Here is a 25146-nt window from a genome sequence, read left to right on the forward strand (position 1 = left end):
TTTATTCTCTGTCATTTTTATAAACACAGAAGTACGGTTTAGTTTTTATTTCCTGGTACTAATGACTGATTGGAGGTTAACTGGAGCCTCTAAGGCTGCGTTCACATCACACGTCTTAAAGCTTCATTCATCTGATCTTGTTGTGTTGACGTTCGTCAGTGACATAGATCTGCCACCATTCAGCTCCTAAACAGAATGAAAATTGAAATGTGGGCAGCACGAGAACCATAATAACAACAATAACATGTGCGATGGTCAGATCAGGTCCCTCAGAAACGGACGGTTACGTTATGTTCTCTCCACTTTGACTTGAAACGAAGTGTCCTGGTGTCTCCACTGACCCCTCACTGTTGTCGTTCTCCTCTGTGTTTATTTTTACCGGCTGTGAGGAGCCGACACTGAATGATGACGACAGGCGATCAGTGCAGAAGAGTTAAAAAAACCACATGAATCTTGATCTGACCGTTCTGACAGAGGTCGCAGAGCCACAGATCAGATATGAAGAAATCTGATATAATTTGTTCACACTGGAGATAAATGGCTCTGATCTGATTCAATAATTTGGATCACTCCAGCTGTAAGGTGAACGTAAAACATTCTTACCATCACCTTATTTGTTCTTTGAGTCATTTCTCTGCCTCTCTCCGTTTTTCAGTGCTGTGTTTGTTGTAGACGTGTCAGCGGATGAGTTTGTAATTTGAGAGCACAGAGGTCAAACAGGCAAATTCCAGCAGCTATAATTATTCACTTCATGTCACAATATGTGTGATTGTAGATCGTTTTTGTAGTGTGAATAAATCCACACATTTTAGGCTAAGGGTTTAAGCTTGATGTATTTTAATCATATACTTTTAGCCTAAATAAGTCACAATTATGTATTTTAATCTCAAACTGGTATATTTATAATGTTCTAAATTATGAGATAAAGTAAAGGAATCATACAAAGACAATAGTGGTTGAATTAAAGTCAGCATGTTGAGAGACTAAATTAAGACTTTGGGATTTTAATTTGGATCATTTTAATCACATAAAACTGGAATGTGATTGATTTTCCTCCATATATCATTTGGAAACAGTTTTCCAAAGGACTGATTTTGTGTATTGTTTCCTCTCACCCCAACCTGTTGAGGCAGATGGCCGCCCACCCTGAGCCCGGTTCTGCTGCAGGTTGAGTTTTTCCTCTCCACTGTCTCCTGGTGCTGCTCAGTGGGGTTGTTGGGCTACCTGTGTTTTTTGTTTCGTATGTGAAAGTGTTCTATAAATAAAGTATTATTATTAGAATTAGGTGGAAATGTTGACTTAGTATCTCACACTTAAATTAGGAAACTTTGACAGAACCTTAGTTATAAACTAACTGAATGAGTCTTAGACTCAACAAGCAGAATGACAGAATCAGACGTGTGATAAAAATTTTATTTTAATTAAAATAAAAACACTATAACCGGCCCTGACCACGCCCCCTCAGCCTGCTGTCGATCATTCCGCCGGCGCGCTCTCTGATTGGCTGAGGGCCGCTGTTCACGTGAACCCGGTGTGGGCTTTGAAGCCACGAGAGGACCCCGCAGCCGCGAGCCCACAGTGAGCGGAGAGCAGCTCGTGCTCAGGTGTTCGGGACACGTCACGACGGAACGCGATGACCTCCTACTAAAAACTGCTGCGTCACGTCCAATGATTGTGAGCACCTGTCCCAGGTAACGTGGTTAGCGGGAAGGGGGGGGGGGGGGGCACCGGGGACGGTCGGAAAGAGTTCCTGAGAGCGAGCTGCACGAACGGCTCCGTGGTACGGGGGCGGCTGGAGTGGACGCAGCAGGAGAAGCTGCAGGTGGAGCTGCAGGTGTAGGAGAAGCTGCAGGTGTAGGAGAAGCTGCAAGTGAAGCTGCAGGTGGAGCTGCAGGTGTAGGTGTAGGAGAAGCTGCAAGTGAAGCTGCAGGTGTAGGAGAAGCTGCAGAGCCGCTATCAACACGGGAAATAACGGAACACAGGTGGCAGTGAAGCGTCCTCAGTGTGGGGGGGTGGGGGCAGAACTTTGTCAGTGTGAAGAGAGCAGAGGTTTTATCACATGAAGCCTTCAGTCCTCAGTTGATTCAGCTGAAACAGGACTGAAGAGTCCGGCAGCTGCTCGTCCTCATCATGGGGGGGGGGCAGAGTTATAATTCTCTTAATGTGCAGCAGGGGTCCTCAAGCCGGACCTCCTCAGTCTGGTCCTCCTCAGTCTGGTCCTCCTCAGGCTGGACCTACTCAGTCTGGTCCTCCTCAGGCTGGTCCTCCTCAGTCTGGTCCTCCTCAGGCTGGACCTCCTCAGGCCGGTCCTCCTCAGTCCGGTCCTCCTCAGGCTGGTCCTCCTCAGGCTGGACCTCCTCAGGCTGGACCTCCTCAGGCCGGACCTCCTCAGTCTGGTCCTCCTCAGTCTGGTCCTCCTCAGGCCGGTCCTCCTCAGGCTGGACCTCCTCAGGCCGGTCCTCATCAGGCCGGTCCTCCTCAGGCTGGACCTCCTCAGGCTGGTCCTCCTCAGTCTGGTCCTCCTCAGGCTGGACCTCCTCAGTCTGGTCCTCCTCAGGCTGGACCTCCTCAGTCTGGTCCTCCTCAGGCTGGACCTCCTCAGGCTGGACCTCCTCAGGCTGGACCTCCTCAGGCTGGACCTCCTCAGGCTGGACCTCCTCAGTCTTACCGGCCTTTGCCTCGTACTTTGGATAAAGTGCAGCTCGGGGCTCGGTGCAGTGGTTCCTTGTTGTACGTGGTTCAGTTTGAGGTGGATTGGACTTGATGTTGTGTTAAAGTTAAATCTATTGTGGTCCTGTGAATCTCTCCTTTGTCAGACTGTGACGTGAGGATGTAGCCGGTGTTTTCTAGTAGAACTGTACACAGGACTCGTCAAACTGTTTTTATTCCATGGAGGATCAATTTGACTCCAGACTTTAGAAAAGTACTTGTCATTCATGACTAACCATGAAATAAAGTCTGTGGGGTTTTACAGGTAAAAAACTTCACGGATTAAATATGCAAATGTTAGTTTTGAGGTAAAACCAAATATTTTCCTGCAGTTCAATCCAACCTCACGTAGCTGCTCCTGTTAGTCCTGTTAGCTGTTTACAGACCTCTGACCTCTCTGTTATTGTTCTAGTCACTGTAAATGACCAGAAATCTGCAGGAGACTGGGAGGTGTCGTCATATTCAGGAGCAAACACCGACACACATGTGCACGGGTGCTGGTGTTGCATAATGCATAAGCTAGAAACCCCTTTTGGCTCAAGTGTCTCAATGCCGTGTTTGAGTCCAGTATCCAGTTCCCACTAATAAAAGTCCACGGTCGTTCCAATCTGTGTGGACCCAGGACAGTTTACTTGTCTGCTCGTTACCTCCGGCTACTTCCTACTGAATAATTAAGAGCAACATACTGGGAGAAATGGAGGTTCCACTTGATTCAGTCTGGCCATGCTGGGAGCTAATGCTAAGCTAACATTTGTCTGCAGGAATCAGTCCTGGTGAATGATTCAGTTTCTGTCTTCTCTGTTCTTGAACTCATTCAAGTGGATGCTCTGTGTGGGAGAATCTTGATTTAACCTGTAGTTTAATTATTACTACTGCTGCTTTGGACACAAAGGCAGCAAACACATCAGACTATGATGCTGATTCTCATCTGTCTGTCACACTAACAGCGATGTCCTCTGTCTCTTCCAGTGTTTCCCCACATCTGTACGTGTCTCTTCTCAAGCCCATCATGCCGATTGACATGGCTCTACCCCTCTACCTGTCCAAAGAGGAGTTTGTCTTCAGGGCGACTCCAAAAACCTGCAAACCCACTCTGAACTCCTGCCTGAGGTTTCACCAGTCAAACCGTGTCGGTCAGACTGAGCCTCAGGACGGCAGATCCTCCCGTAAAACCACAAAAGCCAAAAAACAGGTGACGTTTGCTGATCACAAAGGACTGTCTTTAACCAACGTCAAGATCTTCTCTCAGTTCAGCGATCCCATCGAAATACCTCTAAACATCCAGGAGAACCTGAGCTCTACTCTGTCTCTGACAGCTGAGAAGGACCAACTGGTGCTGGACTTCACTCAGCCTTCCTCGGACTACCTGCACTTCCGTCAGAGCCTGGAGAGCAACTACGTCTGCCTGGAGCACTGCATGTTGAAGGAGAAGGCCTTAGCAGGAACCATAAAGGTCAAAAACGTGTCCTTCGAGAAGTCTGTGAAGCTGCGTGTGACCTTTGACACCTGGAAGAGCCACACGGACGTAGACTGCAAGTACATGAAGGACACGTATCCCAGCTCGTACAGCGACACCTTCTCCTTCCAGGTGTCTCTGCCCGAGGAGCTGCAGCCTCACGAGTGCATCGAGTTTGCCGTGTGCTACGAGGTGGGTGGCTGCGAGTACTGGGACAGCAACCGGGGCAGCAACTACAGGATCGTGTGGTCGTCCATGAAGAGCAGCCGTCAGGACGCCTGCAGCCACCGCACAGACTCCTTTGACTTCATGATTCATTTTGACCGATACGGCAGCCCCACCTGTTCGCACGGGCTCTTCCCTGATTGGCCGAGCTACGCCGGATACGAGAACATCGGCCCGTACTACTGAGACGTCTTTCTCAGGGTGGTGAGAGAAGATTGAAGAAGCCTGTGAATGTTTCACGTTATTGCACCTGCAGACTCGTCAGATTTTAGCTAATTATGTCAGTTTTAATGCAGACGCACGTGTTTGGATCGTAAAAGTTGTGTTTTAGTGGGGGGGCACATGGGGTTACCTTTAAAATGCAAGTGTTGGGTCGTCTCCCTCGGCTGCTCTGTTTGGTCCAAACTCAACTTCCACTGCAGACTATTGATTCATCAGTGAATCTCAAACATCACTGCTCCTGTTCAGCCCTCGCTATCCCACAATGCACCACTGTGCTGTTTTTCTTCTGGGTGATCTTGTGATTCGTTTTTTTTGTTTTGTTTTGTTTTTAACAGTCACATTGAAGGGAAACGAGGAAACACACCTGTTACCAGACTTCTTTTCTAGTAGGCCGGTTAGCGTTCAGAGAAACCCGTGCTTCTAGACTTTGTCAGTATTTATCGGAGCGCCTTCTCTGTCAAACACAACCAGGAACACGTGGATCGTACTTTACTGTCTGAGTGAATGTTGGAGGGAAACTAAAAAACATGTTCATCTGCCTTTTTTTGCTGCTGTTGTTAATCACCTGAAGAAAAACACGGGTTCTAGCTTTGACTGTTTTCCAGATGTTTGTTCAGGAGGGTCTCAGACTTTCAGCTACTGTCAATCATCAGATATCACTAAAAAACAGAAGATCAGGTAACGAGAGATGCAGGGAATGAATTCCCCAACAGGTAATCTGCTGAAAACCAGAATCCTAACTTCCAAACACTCACGCTGACTTGTTGTTTTCTGACAAACGGTAGAAAACCCAGCAGATCAGCTTCCTGAGACGTTTCTGATCCAGCTGTGCTCCTCAGACGCCCACACCCAGCGCTGGTGGTTTAATGTTTGATGGGAGCTGTGGGTTGAGGTGATTGGTCGAACTCATAGTGCTGAAGTTCATCTCTGGTTTCTCTTTCTCAATCATTGAAACTACACAGCAGAGTTTGCAGAAAAGCTGTTGCAACATCTGAACCCATTTGGGCCATTCGAGAAGGAAATGTGTAATTGATGGTGATTTTATTTCTTTTAAAGAGACGACCCGACTAGAAGAGTACAACTGTTTCTCACCGTGAGAGTCTGAGCAGTAAATCACTCTAGAATGTGTTCAAGCCCGGATTATGTTGTGAAATCTTGGCGTGCTGCGACGTTTCAGTGCGTTTTTACCTGTTGCAGCTGGATTTTAACTGGCTGACATGTCGGATCTGTTTGCACAGAGAATCGCTGAAGAGAAACTAGTTGACGTTAATGTTTGTAATTAGATTTAGCACTGATTTCTCTGATTGTTCCTTAAATGTATTTTTGTAAATGTGCCGCGATTTAATGTGTATGAATGAATTGTTGTGAAGTGTAAATGTTGGCAAGTAATTAAAGAAATGCTGGTCAATAAAGTCGTATATATTTTAACCTCTTATCTGGTGTCACTTCGTTATTAACGTACTGTCCACACGGATCAGACCCAATAAAACCACCGGTTGACTGTGTTAGTCGCCCTCATGCTGCTTAGACAACTCTGACCTGTTGGTGCATGGACTCCTCTGGTATCTGGCACCAAGACGTCAGTACCAGAAGTTCTGGATTTGTTTTTTCTGTTGACATTTGGGGAATTGAAAGGCCACTGGAGCCCTGAAGAAGTCTGTCAAACCTCCAAATGAAGCCAGAATCCAAGGTTTAATCAGAGCGATTCCCAGAGGATCACTCTGCCTCTTCCCATAGTGCATCATAGTGCCCAGATTAAAGACACATCACATCTAAAAGAGAACCTCGGTCACACCAGAACCAGGTGTTCCATGGTGTAGTTCTTTAGCAGGGTGAGTCCTGACCGCCCAGGAACCTGCTGCTGGACGCTGCTGTTGTGTAAAACCTGCTGTTTTGATGCTCTGACTCAGTCGTCTTCCAACACAGTTTGGTTCTTACAAGAACTGATTGACCGTCTGATACGTGGCTCCACTTTTCCTTCAGTCTGCACAAAAACATGGAAAAAATGAAATCAATCAATTAAGAAAATAACAAGAGTTTCTGATCAGGTTCAACCTGTTAATGGAAAAATGTCTCAGTATGAGTAGAATTAGATTTGAGTCGACCTGTGTCCTGAAACCGAAAGAGGAAACAACTGGTTCTGGTCCAAAGTTACCACCTCGGAGTGTGAATCATAAATCTGGGACTGGTAGAAAATTAAAACAAAGGTTGTTCAGTATAGAAAGAAAAGTGAAAACTCAGTACAGTCAAAGTATTAATGTGGTAAATATGAAACAAAAAGCTCTTTAATGGAAACTGAAAAACAGGAAGTAAATATTTAACTTGAAATAAGAACAGACACTAACGTCTGGAGATCAGTTCTGTTCCATGAAGTGTAAACTCAGTTTATCCTGTTGATATCCAAACACTCTTCTGTCTTATACAAGCAGTCCCTGACCCCGAGAAGCTGATGGACTCACAGTGAACCTGGACCTGAAGCGTCCTTCAGCCCTGCTGTGTTTGTTAAACAGGTTCACTTATGTAACGCAACTGGACAGTGGAGCACATTCACTCAGTGTGGTGTCAGGTGTCAGATGTGGCACCGGACCACAGGTGGTACCGGTTCCTTATTTTAATATAACCTGTAAACAGATAAAACCTTAAGCAGAGATTTGATGTGGATCAGAACCAGCAGCTGGTTTTAAACCTTTATGTTCTGACAGCTGCTTCAGTTCATCAGATTCTGTTTGAAGCTCCAGGTACACGTGGAGTAAAGTAAAGCCCAGGGTTTTAAAGTGGTGTCTCCAACACTCAGTAGATTTACTGTGACTGACAATCAGCTGTTTGTAGGGTCAATAGAGTGAAACCTGTTCCTCACACTCATTTACACGTGGTGACCATCAGATGGAGACAGAGTCTGTCTCATCCTCATCATCCTCCATGTGAAACTACACTTTGTCAGTCAGGGTTTAGATACATGTGTTTCTGTGTGTTTACTGCTTTTTATTTTCTGATTTCAATGTAAGTAAATGTACACACACGTATATAACACACACACACACACACACACACACACACACACACACACACACACACACACACACACACACACACACAGAGAGCCCAGTGAAACAGGGTCAAAATAAAATACAACACGGATCATTTCTCACATTTATTTCACACATGTTACTACAAACAGCATCTTACACTAATAATAAACATCTACAAACTGATGCACGGTTGTCATGGTGACAGTTTTGTTGTTAAAGTAGACTCACTACGAGGAAAACATCCGGTTTTCAAAATAAAAGATGAAACGTGTTAAATTCGTAATATTCTTTTATTTCCGCTTTATTTTTGGAAATGCACACAAATTTTAATGTGTTTGATGATATTACACGTTTTATGTGGCAATAATCTAATAGTCACATGGTTAATGTTGAGTCATTGAATGGTCTCATGTTATAAAGTGACTGTAAATTAGGATTCATCATCTAACTCGAGCTGCACCGTGTTCATGTCTCCTCTCATTTTAATATCAGCTAAAAACAATCTCAGCCGCTGGGATTAACCCGGAAACGTCCCTGGTTTGACCGCAGTGGAGGTGGAGGAAGGTGGAGGAGGAGGAGTGTTCCCGATCTGACGCAGTGAGCTCAGTGTCCGCTGCCAGGAAGACACACAGCGGCTCAAAGGCTCCAGAACCCCGCACACAAATCCGCGGACAGGGGTCCAGAGCTCGGGCTCCGGCGGCGATGAGCACCCCTGTGCCGAGCAGGACACACCCGCGGATCCGGACTCGGGTTCGGGCCTGATCCCGGAGCTGTGAGCGCAGCGCTTTGGTTTCATTGTGTGCAGAGTGGCGCAGGAGAAAAGGATGCTTCCGCGGCCACACACGCTCCTCCTGCTCCCGTCGAAAAGCGCGATCGTTTCCCGACAGACACCGGCCTCCCCCCCCTCTCTGACGGAGGGCTCGTCGTTGAGGAGCGCGCTGATTTCTGCAGGAGCTCGTCCACCATGCTGCCCGCTCAGGATCCATGAAAACTCTCAATGAAAACAAGGAGGAGGAGAAGGAGGAGGAGGGCTCCGGCTGCAGCGCCATGGAGGACAAGGAGAACAATCTGAAGACGGCGAGGCTGTGGAGGGATGCCGCCCTCCGCTCCAGGAAGCTGCGGAGCAACCTGCGCCAGCTCACCCTCTGCTCCAAAAACAACCAGATCATACTGCCCGAGGACATAGCCGAGATAGAGGCGCTCAACCTGGGCAACAACTCCCTGCAGGAGCTGCCAGAAGGGCTGGGATCCACCCTCAACAACCTGCGCATCCTCGTCCTGCGCAGGAACAAGTTCACCGCTGTCCCTTGGGTGGTGTTTGAGCTGGGGCAGCTGGTGGAGCTCGACCTGAGCCACAACTGCCTGAGGAGCCTCTCTGAGGGTGTGGGACAGATGAGGGGGCTGAAGAAGCTATGCATCAGTCACAACAAAATCCAGTATCTGCCGCCTCAGATTGGAGCGCTTCAGTTTCTGGAGGAACTGGACATCAGCTTCAACGACCTGCATGATCTCCCCAAATCTTTCTCCAGCCTCGCCAGGCTGCGGACTCTGGATGCAGATCACAACAAGCTGAACCAGTTCCCCCCCGAGATCCTGGCCCTTGGTGAGCTGGAGGAACTCGACTGCTCTGGGAACAAGTTTGAGGTATTACCAGCAGACATCATGAAGCTGCAGTCCATCAAAATCTTGTGGCTCAGCAGCCTTCACATGTCCACGTTACCTGACACCTTCTGTCACCTGCACAACCTGGAGAGCCTGATGCTGGACGGGAACAACCTCACAGCGCTGCCGTCTGCGTTTGGAAATTTACAAAGACTCAAAATGATCAATTTGTCCTCGAATGAGTTCGAGAGCTTCCCCCAGGTTGTTTTAAGCATCACAGGATTAGAGGAACTGTACCTGAGCAGGAATAAACTGACTCATATTCCAGAGGAAATAGGTCAGCTGGTGACGCTGGCAAACCTGTGGCTGGACAACAACAGCATCACGTATCTGCCTGACTCTATTGTTGAGCTGGAGAAGCTGGAGGAGCTCGTTTTACAGGGTAACCAAATAGCCATACTTCCAGATAATTTTGGAAAACTGTCCAAAGTGAACATCTGGAAGGTGAAGGATAACCCGCTCATCCAGCCTCCGTACGAGGTGTGTATGAAGGGGATCCCTTACATTGCAGCCTATCAGAAGGAGCTTGCACATTCCCAGCTTGCTTTGAAGCCACGTCTGAAGCTGGTTCTGATGGGAATGACGAGCGCCGGGAAAACCCGGCTCAGGCAGAGCTTGGTGTGCAGACAGCAGGATGTTAAAGAAATCCAGGGAAGCAAAGGGATTGAAGTCACAAACTGGGTGGCAGACGCTGATCGCTGTCTCACATTTTTAGTGTATGATCTGTCAGGGAAGCAAAACTACGACCTCATCAAACCCTTTTTTCTCTCCCCTGGTGCTCTCTACATTCTTGTTGTTAATCTCAAAACATATTCGCCCAAAAACTTTTATGCCCACGTCGGGTATTTCCTCCACCTCCTCGGTGCCAAAGTACCCCACGCTGTCGTGTTGTTGGTGGGAACGCATGCAGATCAGTGTAGAGAGGTGGAGGTGGAGGAGAAGAGTCTGGACATTCACAGGCAGATCAGTCTGCAGGAGAAGAGGGACATCCAGAGCCTGAGGAGCCTGGCTGTGCAGGTGGATCAGGCGCTGGAGCAGGGCTACAGTGTCCGCACCTCCAGCCCGTATGTCCTCTTCTACGGAGTCTCAGACAGGAACCTGAGGCGCAGGAAGGCCCAGCTGCAGTACATGCTGAACCACCGGCTGCAGATCCTGTCTCCTGTCCTGAATGTCAGCTGCACAGAAGCACAGAGAAACATCCAGAGACTGAGAGAGAAGCTCATGTCTGTCGCAGACCACAGGGACATCTTCCCCAACCTTCACCGCGTGCTGCCAAAGTCCTGGCAGATGCTGGAGGAATTGCACTTTAAGTCCAAAAGCCTTTGGCTTTCATGGTGGGACTCGGCCCGTCTGGGCCTCCAGGCGGGGCTCACCGAGGACCGACTGCAGAGCGCCTTATCCTACCTGCACGAGAGCGGGAAGCTGCTTTACTTTGAGGACAGCCTCACCCTGAAGGAGTATGTTTTTCACAATCTTCCGCGATTCATTGCAATTCTTAATGTCTTCTTCCAGAAGGACGAGTCCACGCTGCTGGACAGGCTGTTGTCTGAGGGAGAGAGAGGAGACAAGGGGAGGGTGAGTCTGGTTATAGAGGATGAGAAGGGAGAGAACCTCAGGGTGACCCACCTGCAGCACCATGTGGAGGGCTTCCTCCAACACGGCCTGTTGCCCTCTAATGTCATCCGCCTGCTCCTCAGACCGCTCATCCAGACCCAGCAGGACCTGCACCTCATCATGGAGCTCCTGGAGAAGATGGGGATCTGCTACTGCATCAACAAACCCCGCAGCAAGCCTCTGAATGGAGCGACGGTGTGGTACAAGTTCCCCAGCTACGTCAGCAGTGAGGAGCCCCAGGCGGAGCTGGAGGCCGGTGGCAGCTCTCTGCCTCAGTGTCACTTCTTTTCTGTGGAGCAGCTGCACATCCAGTACAGCTTCCCCTTCCTGTTTCCTCCTGGACTGTTTGCACGCTTCAGCGTGCAGATCAACAGCCACGTGGTCCAGAGGTCAGACGGCAGGCACCAGATCTTCGCCTATCGAGGTAAAGTCCCCGTGGTGATCAGCCACCAGCCCTCCAAAGGGAAGCTGCAGACAGACACTCTGTCCATCATCAGTCACGCCTCGCTGCCCAACATCTGGACTGCATGGCAGGCTGTCACCCCGCTGGTGGAGGAGCTGAACGTGCTGCTGCAGGAGTGGCCCGGCCTGCACTACTCTGTACATATTCTCTGCTCCAAGTGCCTCAAGAGAGGGTCGTCCAACCCACACGCCTTCCCAGGTAAGTCGACCTTTTCCATTCCTTCTGTGATAAACACACACACAGCTGTTGTTCTTTTCAACTGTCAGTGCCTCTTTGTCTATATGCAGCTCACTGATCAGTCACATACTAATTCTAAGCAGATCTTATTTACTGTAGCTGATCAGTCAGAGACTTTTTGCATTTTACATCTTATAATGGGGATGTGCTGTGTCCTATCATCTTTAATACATTGTGATAATTCCTCCCCATGACAGGAATTTGTCATGATGTGTTTACCTTTTTAAGAGCATCTCACATGAAGCTACAAACAGAAGAGAACCATAAGACATGATGCCAGTTTCATAAGGAGGGATTACAGAGCACAGATATGGCTGTAATATCATCTTTTACATCATTACTGTGAAAACAGTGTTGAATATTTTCACAGATTACAGTTTTATCTGATATAGTTTTAGTTTTATATAGTTCTGTATCGCTCACATCTACTTATATGCACATAAAGAATTTCTGCACGTTCACTTTCATCATTATTTATGTGCAAACTAACTCAACCAAACTTCACTTGAGCTTGAGAAAACTGTGAAGAAGAATCTTACACTGAACTAAAGGATAAAACCAGCTGCAGCTCTAGTCAGTGCTGAAGATGATAAAAAGGTGATGAAGGAACCAGGACCAACCTCAGACTGATGCATTATGAAAAAGGTTCCTTCTTGTCAGTTCTCTATCTCTCCTCTACTCCCACCTTCCTGTTTCCCTCTGAAACATGCAGCTCCACCCCCCTTTTAGCTTGAACCTCTGCAGCTCTTATTAATTAGATTCAGCTAAACCCTGATCGAAAACCAGGCTTCATGAAAGATGCAGAGGATGACTTGTACTGTCGGGAAGAGGGGTGGAGGCTGAGTAAAAGCTGCAGCGTTTGACATTAGGTCAGGCGGGGACGAGGGCCGGGTGGGCTGGAGTAAACCCCCACCACCACCCTCAGGGACAGTGATAATCCTCAGTGCTGGTTGTGGCTGCAGCTGCAGCTCCTGCTTTCACTGTACGTCTCATATCGTGGAGACGTGAGGAGACAAAATGTGAGATCTGTAATCTGACCCATCAGCAGCTAAGAGCTCACATCAGGCTGTTTATTGGATTATTGAGGATCATTCACTCAGCTGGATCAGAGAGCTGTGCACAGATTTCACTGTTCGCACAAAGGACACGTTAATAATGGGTCAGTTCATTTCTGGAGATGGATCTTAAAGGAACAGTTTGTGAAAGACGCTTCTTTAAGTCACATGATGCCTGAAGCTGGTTAGCTTCACTCACAGGCTACAGAGTTGAAAGTAGTACACAGATACTTTAATTAGGTTAAAGTGCATTAACTTCTATTATAGGCAGTACTAATAATGTAATACTACTTTTACTCCATCACATTTATTTGATCACTATGATTACTACACCTTCCAGATTCAGATTAACAGACAAATACATGTAATATTTCATAATAAAACTTCCACAAACTACTGCAGTATGTAAAGTACTTCAGATTCACAAGTGATGTACGGATCATCCACGAATATCCTTCATACAGAGTACTCTGAGCTGTGGTTCAGTGTGACGTCATCGGGTTTATTCTCTCAGAGACGGTTGGTGTCGGTTTGTTCCGTCTTTGTTTCAGTTGGTCGTCGCAGACTTTTTGGTTTATTGCGTTTTGCTGGTGATTTATTTTTGCCTCCTCTTCCTGCTGCTGTATAAAAAGTCTCTCATCCTCTCTGTCGATTAGTTTCTGTCTGAAGCTCTGCTGGTTTTAATCGTTCCACATGAGGTTCTCTGGGTTTTCAGAGCATTTAATGTGGTGTGTCGAGGCCTCAGACTCGGTCGTGTGACTGTGGGCCAGGACACGGGCCAGTGATTAACTAACCAGAGATACAGATTCCAGGTTTTCTTCCACAGTCGATGAATAAGAGAAATAAAAAAGAAGTGAAATCAGGAAACAGGAGAATAATAATCAGTAGCTGTTGGTGTTTCTAAGGAAGTCCTGTTAATACTTAATGCACTGTTTAGTCTGGGGAACGAGCAGCAGAGTTTGTGGCTTGTGTTGGAGCCTGGATGAGATAAAATAGTTTGTGTAACATTCAGTGAATCATTTTATAACTGCAGTCATTTCTGAGAGTCTGATGAGTGAGAGGGAAACATTCCCGACTGAGTGAGCTTTCTGCTCGCTCAGTCAACCGGATCAGGAAACGACTGGGAGTTTGTTTTGTGGGCTGAAGAAAGAAAAGTGTCAGTGGAGCAAAGAGAGCGGCTCGGCTCTGTTGTCAGGCGGCTGTGGAGGAATTTCCTCAGCGTGTTGTGATGTGAAGCAGCACATTCATGAAAAGTCCCAAATTTTCCTGCTGCAGTTCAGAAGAAACGTGCAGAAACAGTTCTGACTGATGGTTCTGTCCTGATTCGAGCTCTTGATCTACATTCAGCTGGATGCATTAAAGGAACATTTACAGGAAGCTCTGACATGTTTCCTGTAAATGAAGCGGCTGTGAGTTGACACCGTCACCAGGAGACATTTTACCGTCACACACAAAAAAACATGCAGTTGTGGGATTCAAATGACTTCAGATGAACCTGGAGCATGTTGTTAACTTTTTATTTTATAATCAGTCTTTATATTACATTTTAGACTGTAGCAACAGTGTGAGTCATTAAATGACTGTTTACATGCACAGAAGTAACCAGGTTTCTGGGGAACCCTAGTTCCATGCAGGACAGCAGGATCTGTTCCTCCACTACCTCACTGAAAGCAGGAAGACAGCGGCAGCACTGTGAGTCGTGCAGACCGTCACAGCGCTTCCCTCCACGGCACGACCGTCTGAATTAAAGTTGGACTTCAAAATGAGGCAGCATCGCCCCGTGTAATAATCCTTTTATCCAGCTGCTCCTCTATGCTGAATGTAGCAGAGCAGTGAGTGTCTGCAGCCTTTGACCTGCACATGCACTCTTGTGAAAAGACGACTACACTTATAAATTGTAATCGGAGTTCTCTGGTAGAAATCTACTTGGGAAAATCAGGTTTCTCTAATCCATTACCCCGTTTACAGAAATCAGCTTAGTGGATAAAGCCACATGGAACCTGGTTATTTGAGGGTAAACACACTGATTATGCAACTTAAGTTAGTGAAAAACAAACCACTCTGCTCCTCTCAACTCAAGCGAAGCTCACTGTAGGTCATGTAGTTCAGGGCTTTAAGGACAGAAGAGGCCGTTTGCCGAACCACAGTTCAGTCCTTTATGTGAAGTTTGTGAAGGTGGGTTATGCAGGATGTAAATAAAAGTTGGGTCGATCATTTCTTTAAGCAGCTCTCAGATAATCTCTGCTGACTTTTTAGGAGTGATGTGTCGGCTGCATTGTTTGCTGAGCCGCTGGAGCCGTGCACTAACGTAGTAGTAACGCTGAGGTAGAGCTGCACCAGCCTCCTGCAGATATCCTAATAAACTCAATGATTTTAAATGGATCACCTCAGACACCTCAGTCGGACTCAGTGAACCCAGAAACCAGCCACACGTTTACACCTGAGTCTGTTCCATCACTGACCTGTAGATGGTTTGATGCAGGAGAGAAACCTTCAGCTCCTCTCAGCGTGCACAGCCACATGCCTTTTGTAAAAAGATCTCTGGGTTCGTGTTGGAGCACACTCTGGTTCCTCGGGCCTTTTATGGACAGGATATTTTTGGCTGCAGTGTGACGGAGCAGAGCTGGACTTCACAGAAACGAGAAGACTAAACAGTTTGAGAGTTTGGATCATCGAACTGTTGTGTTTGCTCCATGACCAGCTGTGATGCACATCTGTTGTTCTGTACTGTCTGTAGATTATTGGACCTCTGGATATTTATGGCAGCCAAAGCAGTAGATGTTAAACCGTCCTGCTTCTCCGGAGTCAGCTCGAATTAAAATGACACAGGTGCAAAAATAGTTTCTAGTTTCAGTTCACGGGTCAAACTCTTCAGTGTTTCAGCAGGACGAGGACGGGGACGGGGACGAGGTCTGGACGGTTTTAATTCATGGAAATCAGCTGTTAAATGCTCCTTTATCAACACTCCTGTAAAACAGGTTTATAACAAACACTGCTGTGGGAGGGGCGAGCGAGGAACGAGCAGCAGCAGATGATTTTCAGCCTGAGTCACTGAAACCTGTTGAATCTGTTTTAAATCTGTTTCTTGCTGCTGCTCTTCATGTTTTCCACACAGTGAAACGTGTCCATCATTAGACAGTGTCCAGTGTGTCTCTTGTTACTGGTCTCCCTCAGTACTGGTTTCAGTAGATGTTAATGAGTCTGACTGTGGGAGTCACTGATGTGGACAGACACTGGACTTGAAGAAACTTTAGAAAGTTCCTGAACGGGTTTCTCTTCATGTCTAAAAGTCTTGATGGGCTGTCAATAATAACACAGTAGTTAAAATAGGTTCTGTTTAATACTTATATGTGTTATATATATATGATATTTCATAGTTCAGACGTCTGCAGTCTCAGTGTCGATGTGCGATCCTCCACTGTTGGTCCCTGCAGCCGGACTCTGTGACACCCAAACATCGTCCTTTGAGTTGTCACATGAGAGAAGCTGGAACCAGCAGAAGTGTTCAGCTCTGGTTTGTGTGTGAACAAATGCACAGCTGTCGTCCTCGAGTTGCTCAGAACACTTTCACTCTCAGGGCGACTCCCTGCTGCTCAGCCGGCTCCTGGTAATCCAGTTAGAGGATCTGTCGGGATTAAAGCCAGTCACACATTCAGTAGATGAAGCAGCAGCAGAGTGTATTTAACTAGCGCTGTAATGTCAGACCGAGGGGGTGGACCTACCTGTCATTCAGGTGCTCAGACGAGCTGTTTATGTTGAAGCTCAGCCAGGTGTTCGTTACAACATGTTGTACCTGACGGATCTCCCCTCCCTGAACCGCTCAGACACATAAATCAAACACTAAATCATTTGAGAAGCTGATGGTGAAACTGCTGCCAAGAAGCTTCTGGGAACACATTTTACCGTCCTGATGGTTTTATCTGTTCTCAGGATTCATTCATTCCTGATTTTAGCAGTTGTGTTGAATTAGCAGCAGGTTTTCAGATTCAGGTTTACAGAAGACACGATGCTCTTCAGTACAGTGGGTGCAGCCTGCTTCCTGAGAAATGGGACTTAGTTAGTTCCATGTGTTCAGTCACTTTTACTGTGTCACACTTCATGTAAGACGATGAGAAACTGGACCAAAGTCAAACGTCTTCACTGTTTTGACCTTTCACATATACTGTGACATAACAAGGACCAAGTCTGGCCTGTTATCATGTACTGTAGTATTAGTAGTACTTCTAGTACTTCTAGTACTACTGTAGTAGTAGCAGACAGTAGTTTTCTTGCTCGTGTCGTACCAAACAAACACAGTTGGCTCCAGCAGTTTGCAGCTTTTTCTTCACATGCTGTTGCTCTGTAAGTTTGGAAAGACGTTAACTGCAGCCAAAGGAAATACCAGAGGAGTCGTCCCGCTTGAAAACCCTGATTACAGAACCTCGTCTGCCCGTAAAAACACTCGGAGTGCTGGGAACTGACCCGGCTCAGTCCAAAATCCACACAGCGTCACACACAGGCTTCACATACAACCTGGTTTAGTACATTATTAGTAAAATGCACCTTTGCTCGAGTGCCGCTGCAGTTTCTCTGCTGCACGTCTCAGTCAGCAGTTAGTCATTAGGCTGCGGCGACAGATTTATGACTTTACATGTAATCAACAGCCTCATAAAGAGGATTCTGTGAGCAGGGTTGAATTCCTGTGGCAGAATATTTTCTTTCTGTGTCCTCAGCTGGTCTCCGCTGAGCCGTGAACAGATCTTTTGTCAAAGACTAGAGTAGTGACGGGGATCCAAGTTCTAACTCAGCTACAGCTGGACCTCTCAATAATTATTAACACGACTGAAACCTGCTCCTTCTCTATGGCGAGTGAATGATTCGACACCAAGGACGACTCTTCTCTTATAGACGTTTACATCTGAGCATCACTGGAGAAAAGGTCACAGAGTCGGTCTGTTGGAGACGATGTCGACTCTGGAGCACAGCAGAAGTTCAGTGAAGCATTTTAACGTGTCTGTTCTCATGTTTGGATCAGACCTGAGCTTCGCTTTGGTCCTCCTGTATTTACAGGAGGGAACTGTGTTGCTGAGTAATCCTGTTACATCACCCTGCAGTAATCCTGTCTCAGACATGTGACTGAGGCCGGTGAAGACGTCCACACGGGATTTTCTGTGGATGAGAATCGATTAGGCAACAAAAAGCCCAGTGTGACGACTCCGCCCTCGTCTCATGCTTCTAACCTGGAGTCACACTGTTGCTCACATGCTCCTGCCACAGTTCTTACATCAGGCCTCTGTGCAGTTTTAATCTCACATGGAAACCGTGCTGTTAAATGTGAATCAGCACCAAACCAGCAGCAGTTTGTCCAACGAGAAAGTCTTCACCTGTTTACAGCTTCACTACTGCCGAGAACGCAGCTCTGAGTACTTCTACGTGAGGAGTTGTGTCTGTTAGCTCGTTAGAAATGGGATGTTTGTCATTCTGACGTCGTCGTGTGTGAAAAAGCTGATTTCCATTTAAAGTGGAGCGGTTTTCAGAGTTCCGGGTCCTGACAGCTAAATAGCAGCGTGGCAGCAGAGGCCGCGACGAGGCGATTGGCTGCTGAGTGCGTGTCCGCTCACCGCAGCCCGCCAACGATGTGTCAACACGTAGCCCAGTGGATCAGGAATCCCTGACACTGGTAGTATCAGACCTGCAGACGCTCAGAGTAGAGCTGTCATCAGTTTTTACTTTCAGGCTCAGTGAAACAGTAAAAATCAGGTCTTTCTGCTGCTGTGTGCCAAACACACAGATGGTGTTCAGAGGTTGAATATTCAGCACTGACTGAATTCTGCTGCAAGACTCAGATGAATCCAGTGAAACACGGAGTCTGGGGAACGTAAATCAGCATTTCTGTGTTTGGATGATGCTTCGTAACCACTGCTCTGCTCTGCAGACTCGGGCTCTGTGCTCAGACCTGCCGAGTTATTTTTGGTTGGTTTCCTCTGCTGTGGAACTAGGCCACACATTCCTGAGGATCCCGGGCTCTCTGTCAGTGCAGCTGCTGATCCGAGCGGATTAGTCTCATTTCATGTGGTCCCCATATCTGGGTGTGTTAGATGCTCGAGTTCACGCATCCTGCGTTTATCTAGTGAAGGATCTCACACACTAACCCGTTGTCTCTGGATCTGCTGCTGATGTTCATTCTAAGTGCACAGGCTGAATGTGGATCAGGGTCTGAAGCTGCCTCTGTCCATCAGACGCTCACAGGAAGACGTCCAGGAGACACTTTCATGCACTGATAATTTGTTCAAACATTCATTTGTTATGCTCCTCAGAGGTCGTGACCCCGGGGGGTTATTAACACGTATGCGTGACCGTGGCTGTGGTTGATGAAGTGAACTCACACAGCCGTTCACCACAGGCTGTGTGCTGACTGAGTGTTGGTCTTTTCCCGTGACGTGGCTGATCCTCTCTGTTTGAACACATGGTCGTGTTAATCCTGCAGCAGCTGCTCACGCCCTCCGCCCGTCCGTCCACGCTGCTCGCTGCCAGCAACGCAGAAAACACGCCTCCTGCTGCTTGTTCAGTGTCTTTCAGCACATCTTAACCTCGTCACGCGTCCACGTGTTCCCGCTCTTCAGCTCCCTCTGCTCGAGCCCAGAACCTGAGCTGACGGCTATTTGTGGACCTCAGAGCTCTGGTTTCTGTCCCTGTCTGAAAGGTCACACCGGACGGGGTCGCACACCTGGTGGAAACCTAAAAATGATGCACTTCACATTTTCACTGCGATGTATTTAAAGGTCGGTGGACTAGAGAAGACTTGTCAGGGTTCTGGTCCCGTTTCCAGCTCAGGGTCGACTCAGGTGGACTAGAGAAGACTTGTCAGGGTTCTGGTCCCGTTTCCAGCTCAGGGTCGACTCAGGTGGACTGATTTCGGCTCACATGCTGTATGATCTTTTGTTCCGGGCCTGATCCTCGGTCTGACCCGGCTAACAGCAGATCTGCCCCCCCCCACAAGACGTCCCTCATCAATATGGAGCAGAGTGACTGTGCTGAAACAGACGCTGCCTCTGTCTTTGTAAAATATCTGAACAGGAAGAACCGATAGCGCTCATTGTTCCTGTTCTGAGCTTCACTTCGTCTCCGGGCTCTCTTCCATCATCGTTGGGTTTGAGTCCTTCACTCTCTTCCTGTTTCTCTGAGACTCAGTTCTTTCAGAGACTAGTTAATATCGAGTCTCAGTGAGTCTGTTAACGTTGTTGTTATTAAGTTTCATCGTTTCTGTTTCTTCAAACTGTAGAAAACATGTTTCCTGAGCTGGAGAAGTGAACGACAGCGACGATGAACATTTAAAATGAAGTTTCATCATTTCTTTACATCGACCTGTCACACAGGGATTAAAAATGAATAACACAGAATGAAAATGCAGAGATGAAGCTGTGCAGTCTCCTTTTTAATGGAGGTCAATGGGGAAATCCGGAGATCCGTTAATAAAACCCAGATTTTATTTAGATACAGAGTTGTTCGCATGTTTAGGGCAGCGATCGTGTGATGATCAGTGTTCTTGGTTTAGTGATTGAAGGAATATTCCTGTGTCCAGGTGGAGGTGTGGGTGGATGAATGCTCATCATAACAGATCTCAGTGTGGGTTCAGTTCCAGTTGTTGGCTGGAGCCCAGAACTCCTCAAAGTCCGAGTTCCTGTTCAGACTGTGAGGAGGAAGTGGAAACCGTTTGTGAATGGACGCTCAGCGAGACGCCGTCACTGAGTTTCAGTTTCCTGGAGACGAGAAAACGTCTCCTGCTTCCAGAGAAGTTTCCTTTTATGGCCTCAGGAGACGAGAGTTCACAGGGAAAGAAGCCGAGCGGAGCTGGACTGTAAAGGATCTGTCTACCTGCGGCGGGGGGGGGGATCTGCACATTCCTGTGTCCTGATGTCAGGTCTTTGTCGGTGACTCCTCTCAGTCACGGTGTGGAGGAGGAGGAGGAGGAGTCGGGCTTTGGCCTAATTCAGGACACGCAGCTGGATGTTTGAGCTGCTGGAGTAATAACTCAACTGCCTTTCAAAATAAAAGCTGGAGCTTCATTTAACTGTGTGCAGCAAAGACAACTTGTTCTCTGGACTCGGTTCCTGTAAATCTCTGCTGCTGCTTCACGTCCATTATGATGAGACTGGATTGATTTTTTAAAAGTCTGTCTAAAAGCAGCTGACGTCACCGAGCTTCAGAGACCAGTCCCGGTCTGAGCTGTTAACCCTTTCACCTCCATCCACTCCTTTTCCTTTGACTGTGGAGACACGTGTCCTCGTCTTTACTGTTTGTTGGTTTTACCCTCGGTGAAGTGGTGCTGCCTATAGAGGAGGACGGGCTCTGTAAAGACATGTTGTGTGGAAACATGACTCCACTGTGTGTTCGTCCAAACACTGTTTAAGAGACAGGAGACGTCCCGGTTTCTGTAGCCTGGTTAAAACAGTCAAACAGCACAGCTGAAGAGCTGTGATGCTGCTGATTAATATTCAAGTTTAGTCCTAAAAAGTCTCTAATTTGTATATAAATATAATATATAATAAATGTCAGGAGCCAGAACAGGACATTAAACTTCACACAGTAAAAAGGTTTTTGTATTAAAGGGGTCGTTTGTAGTTTATACATCAGACACTGATTCATTGATAAATCATTTATTTAAACAGCAGCTATAATGCTGTGCACTATTAGATCTGTCTGTATCATCCTGAGCTCATCACCTGTTAATCCAGGATTAAAAACGAATTTGGCCTCAAAGAAAGATTTGAACAATCCTGGAGATTTGACTCGATGTGTGTCAGGTTATATTCCACTTTTTAGGATTCAAACCTTGAGCTGCTCGAAGGCAGGAAACAACAAACCAGACACGACGTGAAGAAGCTGAGTTGTTTCGTGTTTTCTGTCGCAGGTCGACACTGAAAACAGGTCAAACCCAGATCAGACTGTGGTCGGAGCCTTATTGAGCTGCAGCTGCCCTGAAAACAGGTTTTAATACGTGAGCGTAATCCAGACGCTGCAGGACAATAATGCAGATTGTCCTGTTGATGCAGAGATAATCTCTGTGTCTGTAAGTGATGCTGCACGTTTCACTGAGAACTGTGATGAGCAGTGAAAACGAGGAAACCGTCCAGGACCAGACTTTCTCTTCCTCTTCCTCGATATTCAGTGATAAAGGAAACAGAGTCAGGAAGTGTGTGTGTGTGTGTGTGTGTGTGTGTGTGTGTGTGTGTGTGTGTGTGTGCTCTGATGCACGTACTCCCTCACACTTTACATGAACACATCATAACACAGACACACACACTAACAATAGCTGGCACCAACACAGGAAACGGACACACTCCCACTCTGTGCCCTGAGTTCAGACTCACAGGCTGCACTCTGGATTCTCCAGGCTGGGATTATTAATTTTAATTTAATTTGATTTGATTTGATTTAATTTAATTTAATTTAATTTAATTTAATTTAATTTAATTTAATTTAATTTAATTTAATTTAATTTAATTTAATTATTATTTCTCTTAATTAGCTCTTTGTCCTGTTTTAATGTCAAAAACTAGTTTCCACAACAACAACAAACTAATTCAGTCCAAACTAACTCCTCGGGGCTGAACTGGTTTCACCCTGAGCCTCTCTGTGGGTCTGTGTGTGGGCACAGCGCCACCAGGTGGAGGAGTAACGAACACGCAGGCAGCTTCCAGTCAGCAGGGCTGCGCTGGAGTATGGAGATGTTCTACTGCAGTAGTACTGTGTGGTAGTACTGTGTAGTACTACTATATAGTACCACTGTGTAGTAGTACCACTGTGTAGTACTACTGTATAGTACCACTGTGTAGTAGTACTGTGTAGTAGTACCACTGTTTAGTACTACTGTATAGTACCACTGTGTAGTACTACTGTGTAGTACCACTGTGTAGTACCACTGTGTAGTAGTACTGTGTGGTACCACTGTGTAGTACCACTGTGTAGTAGTACTGTGTAGTACTGTGTAGTACTGTGTAGTACTGTATAGTACCACTGTGTATTACCACTGTGTAGTAGTACTGTGTAGTACTGTGTAGTACTGTATAGTACCACTGTGTAGTACTACTGTGTAGTAGTACCACTGTGTAGTAGTACCACTGTGTAGTAGTACTCTGAGGTATTCCCAGTCTTACTGGTAGTACCACTGTGTATTACCACTGTGTAGTAGTACCACTGTGTAGTAGTACTCTGAGGTATTCCCAGTCTTACTGGTAGTACCACTGTGTATTACCACTGTGTAGTAGTACCACTGTGTAGTAGTACTCTGAGGTATTCCCAGTGTAGTACCACTGTGTATTACCACTGTGTAGTAGTACCACTGTGTAGTAGTACTCTGAGGTATTCCCAGTCTTACTGGTAGTACCACTGTGTATTACCACTGTGTAGTAGTACCACTGTGTAGTAGTACTCTGAGGTATTCCCAGTCTTACTGGTAGTACCACTGTGTATTACCACTGTGTAGTAGTACCACTGTGTAGTAGTACTCTGATACCTGTCCGTGTTTTGTTCCAGGTGAGCTGCTGAGCCAGCCGCGGCCCGAGGGTCTGACCGAGATCATCTGTCCAAACAACGGCTCGGAGCGGGTCAACGTGGCTCTGGTTTACCCCCCGACTCCCACCGTGGTCAGCCCCTGTCTCAAATGAGCCCTCCTCCCCTCCCCCCCCGCCCGGCTCGTCTCATCACATCACCCGAGCCTCCACCTCCACCTGTGACTACACCCCGCCCCCCAGAGCGGATCAGTGCCGCACCTGTACGTGCGTCACTTTACGTTCCCAGCTGATTTGAACCTGACCCGCTCGTGTTCTTCACTCCTCTCCTGTCGTCTTCTGTTGCAGCTCGTTCGGCCCGTTGCTGACGTCTCGTCTGGGTTCACGGAGCCAACGAGGTCCGGTCTCTGCTTCACAGGTTCCTCTGGACGAGCGACAGCAGCTGATCACACGTGTAAATATTTCTCTGTGCCTACGTTTCAAAGTCCGGTGCAGGTACAAGACTTCAGCGTCCGTCACAGACACTGAACGAAGTAGAAATGTGACAGGAGCATCACGCCGTGTCTGCAGCACAGACTTTACTCCGTCAGCTGATGTTGCTTCAGGACATGAGGACGTCCACAGAACCGCTCACAGGACAGAGAGATAACAGACGGACGGGTTTTATGGAACAGTGTGATTTGTGTCTGGAGCCACATTTTATTTTGGTGACTCTTTGAATGTTGCCTGGTTCTGTTCAGTTTTCTACTTTTCTCCACGAGTTTTCTATTTATTCAGCATGTTTCATGTTTCATGTCTCAGTAGGTTCACTTCTTTTAATCTCCACAGTCGTTTGTCAGTTTTCTTCTTCCTCCTGCTCCTCCTCCTCGGAGGCCTGTGTTCATTCATAGATTTATAAAACCAAACCAGGCGATTGTGCAGCTTCACAAATCTGATGAAAAGAATTTTTGTCTTGTCTATAAACACAAACCTGCAGTTTCACGGTTCACAAACACACTTCACCTCTGTGACCGACGTGTTGTGTTGTGAGCTGTTCAGAGTCTTGAAGTCTGCACTAACTGAAACGTGTCTGTTCACGTCCAACACTAAATCTCCTGTTTTCTGTACAGAGTTTGGTTCAGCGGCAGAGACAATGAGATGCTGATATTTGTTCAATAAGATAATGAATAAGATCGTTTGGGTGTTTTAAAGAAACAAAGCTTCAGGTGTTGGTTTCACTTCACGTGGTCTGGACGAAAACACTGAACCTTTTTTTTCGGATGTAAATAATATCTTTATTTTTGTATGTCGACACTCGAGCTTGACTTTATTTACTGTGCAATGTTGTGCTTGTTTCACTGGGAGCGTGCACACAGGGTTTTCTATGTAGCTCACAGTACAACATGAAATACCAAATACAAATAAACCAAGAACTGACTTTAGTAGCAGCTGCACCGTGTCGTCATTATTCAGCAGAAAACCACTAGCACCGTCTTCATATGGGAATGTTTTCAGTGAGTTCACTTACTTTTTCCACACAGGTAGAAGAATGGATCAGTTTCTCATTTAGTGAACGAAGACATACAGAAACATGTTTGATTAACTGTGTAGGTTTACAGCCATAAATCAACATTAAAAAGTGTTTCCAACGTTTTGGCTCCATCATTTGTACAAAGACATTAGAACCACCTTTTAAAATAATGCAGATTGGTGCTTATCCATAAGTATGTTTCTTTTTTAAGAGCTTCTCTCTGTTCATAACTATTATTATTATTATTATTATTATTATTATTATTATTATTATTATTATTATTATTATTATTATTATTAGGAACACGATTAATGAATAAATGGGACCTGAAGAAAATTAACAACATTAGTTTAATAATAAAACCTCATCAGCAGCATCACTGCAACATTTTAAACCTCATAATCTCTTTTATGAAGAAACTTCAACATCTGCAGAAACAGAATGAGGTGAGTCTGACTGTAGCGTGAGTGGATT

General features: G+C 46.6%; 2 protein-coding genes across 3 annotated transcripts; both read left to right on the plus strand.

Moving 5' to 3' along the window:
- Nucleotides 1-1574: 1574 nt before the first annotated feature.
- Nucleotides 1575-6045, plus strand: ppp1r3b (protein phosphatase 1, regulatory subunit 3B). 2 transcript variants are annotated; one of them, XM_033326272.1, is made up of 3 exons: nucleotides 1761-1852; nucleotides 1883-1982; nucleotides 3679-6045. In XM_033326272.1, the coding sequence occupies exon 3, from the start codon at nucleotides 3719-3721 to the stop codon at nucleotides 4574-4576; it is 858 nt and encodes a 285-aa protein (XP_033182163.1). In that variant the 5' UTR covers nucleotides 1761-1852; nucleotides 1883-1982; nucleotides 3679-3718; the 3' UTR covers nucleotides 4577-6045. The 2 variants fall into 2 exon arrangements, with proteins under 2 accessions (XP_026209485.1, XP_033182163.1); XM_026353700.2 differs by lacking the exons at nucleotides 1761-1852; nucleotides 1883-1982 and adding an exon at nucleotides 1575-1691.
- Nucleotides 6046-7823: 1778 nt separating this feature from the next.
- On the plus strand, nucleotides 7824-23409 carry mfhas1 (malignant fibrous histiocytoma amplified sequence 1). The gene is made up of 2 exons (XM_026354065.1): nucleotides 7824-11578; nucleotides 23188-23409. Exons 1-2 carry the CDS (start codon nucleotides 8626-8628, stop codon nucleotides 23316-23318), a joined length of 3084 nt encoding a protein of 1027 aa, XP_026209850.1. The 5' UTR covers nucleotides 7824-8625; the 3' UTR covers nucleotides 23319-23409.
- Nucleotides 23410-25146: the final 1737 nt, after the last annotated feature.

This window comes from Anabas testudineus, chromosome 12 (genome assembly GCF_900324465.2).
Source record: "Anabas testudineus chromosome 12, fAnaTes1.2, whole genome shotgun sequence".
NCBI classification, from domain to species: domain Eukaryota; kingdom Metazoa; phylum Chordata; class Actinopteri; order Anabantiformes; family Anabantidae; genus Anabas; species Anabas testudineus.

Coding starts and splice junctions, on each gene's coding strand:
- ppp1r3b (XM_026353700.2), top strand. CDS start 1,669: ATGATTGTGAGCACCTGTCCCAG. Junction 1,692..3,678: donor ATTGTGAGCACCTGTCCCAG/GTAACGTGGTTA, acceptor TGTCTCTTCCAG/TGTTTCCCCACATCTGTACG.
- mfhas1 (XM_026354065.1), top strand. CDS start 8,626: ATGAAAACTCTCAATGAAAACAAGGAGGAGGAGAAGGAGGAGGAGGGC. Junction 11,579..23,187: donor CAACCCACACGCCTTCCCAG/GTAAGTCGACCT, acceptor GTTTTGTTCCAG/GTGAGCTGCTGAGCCAGCCG.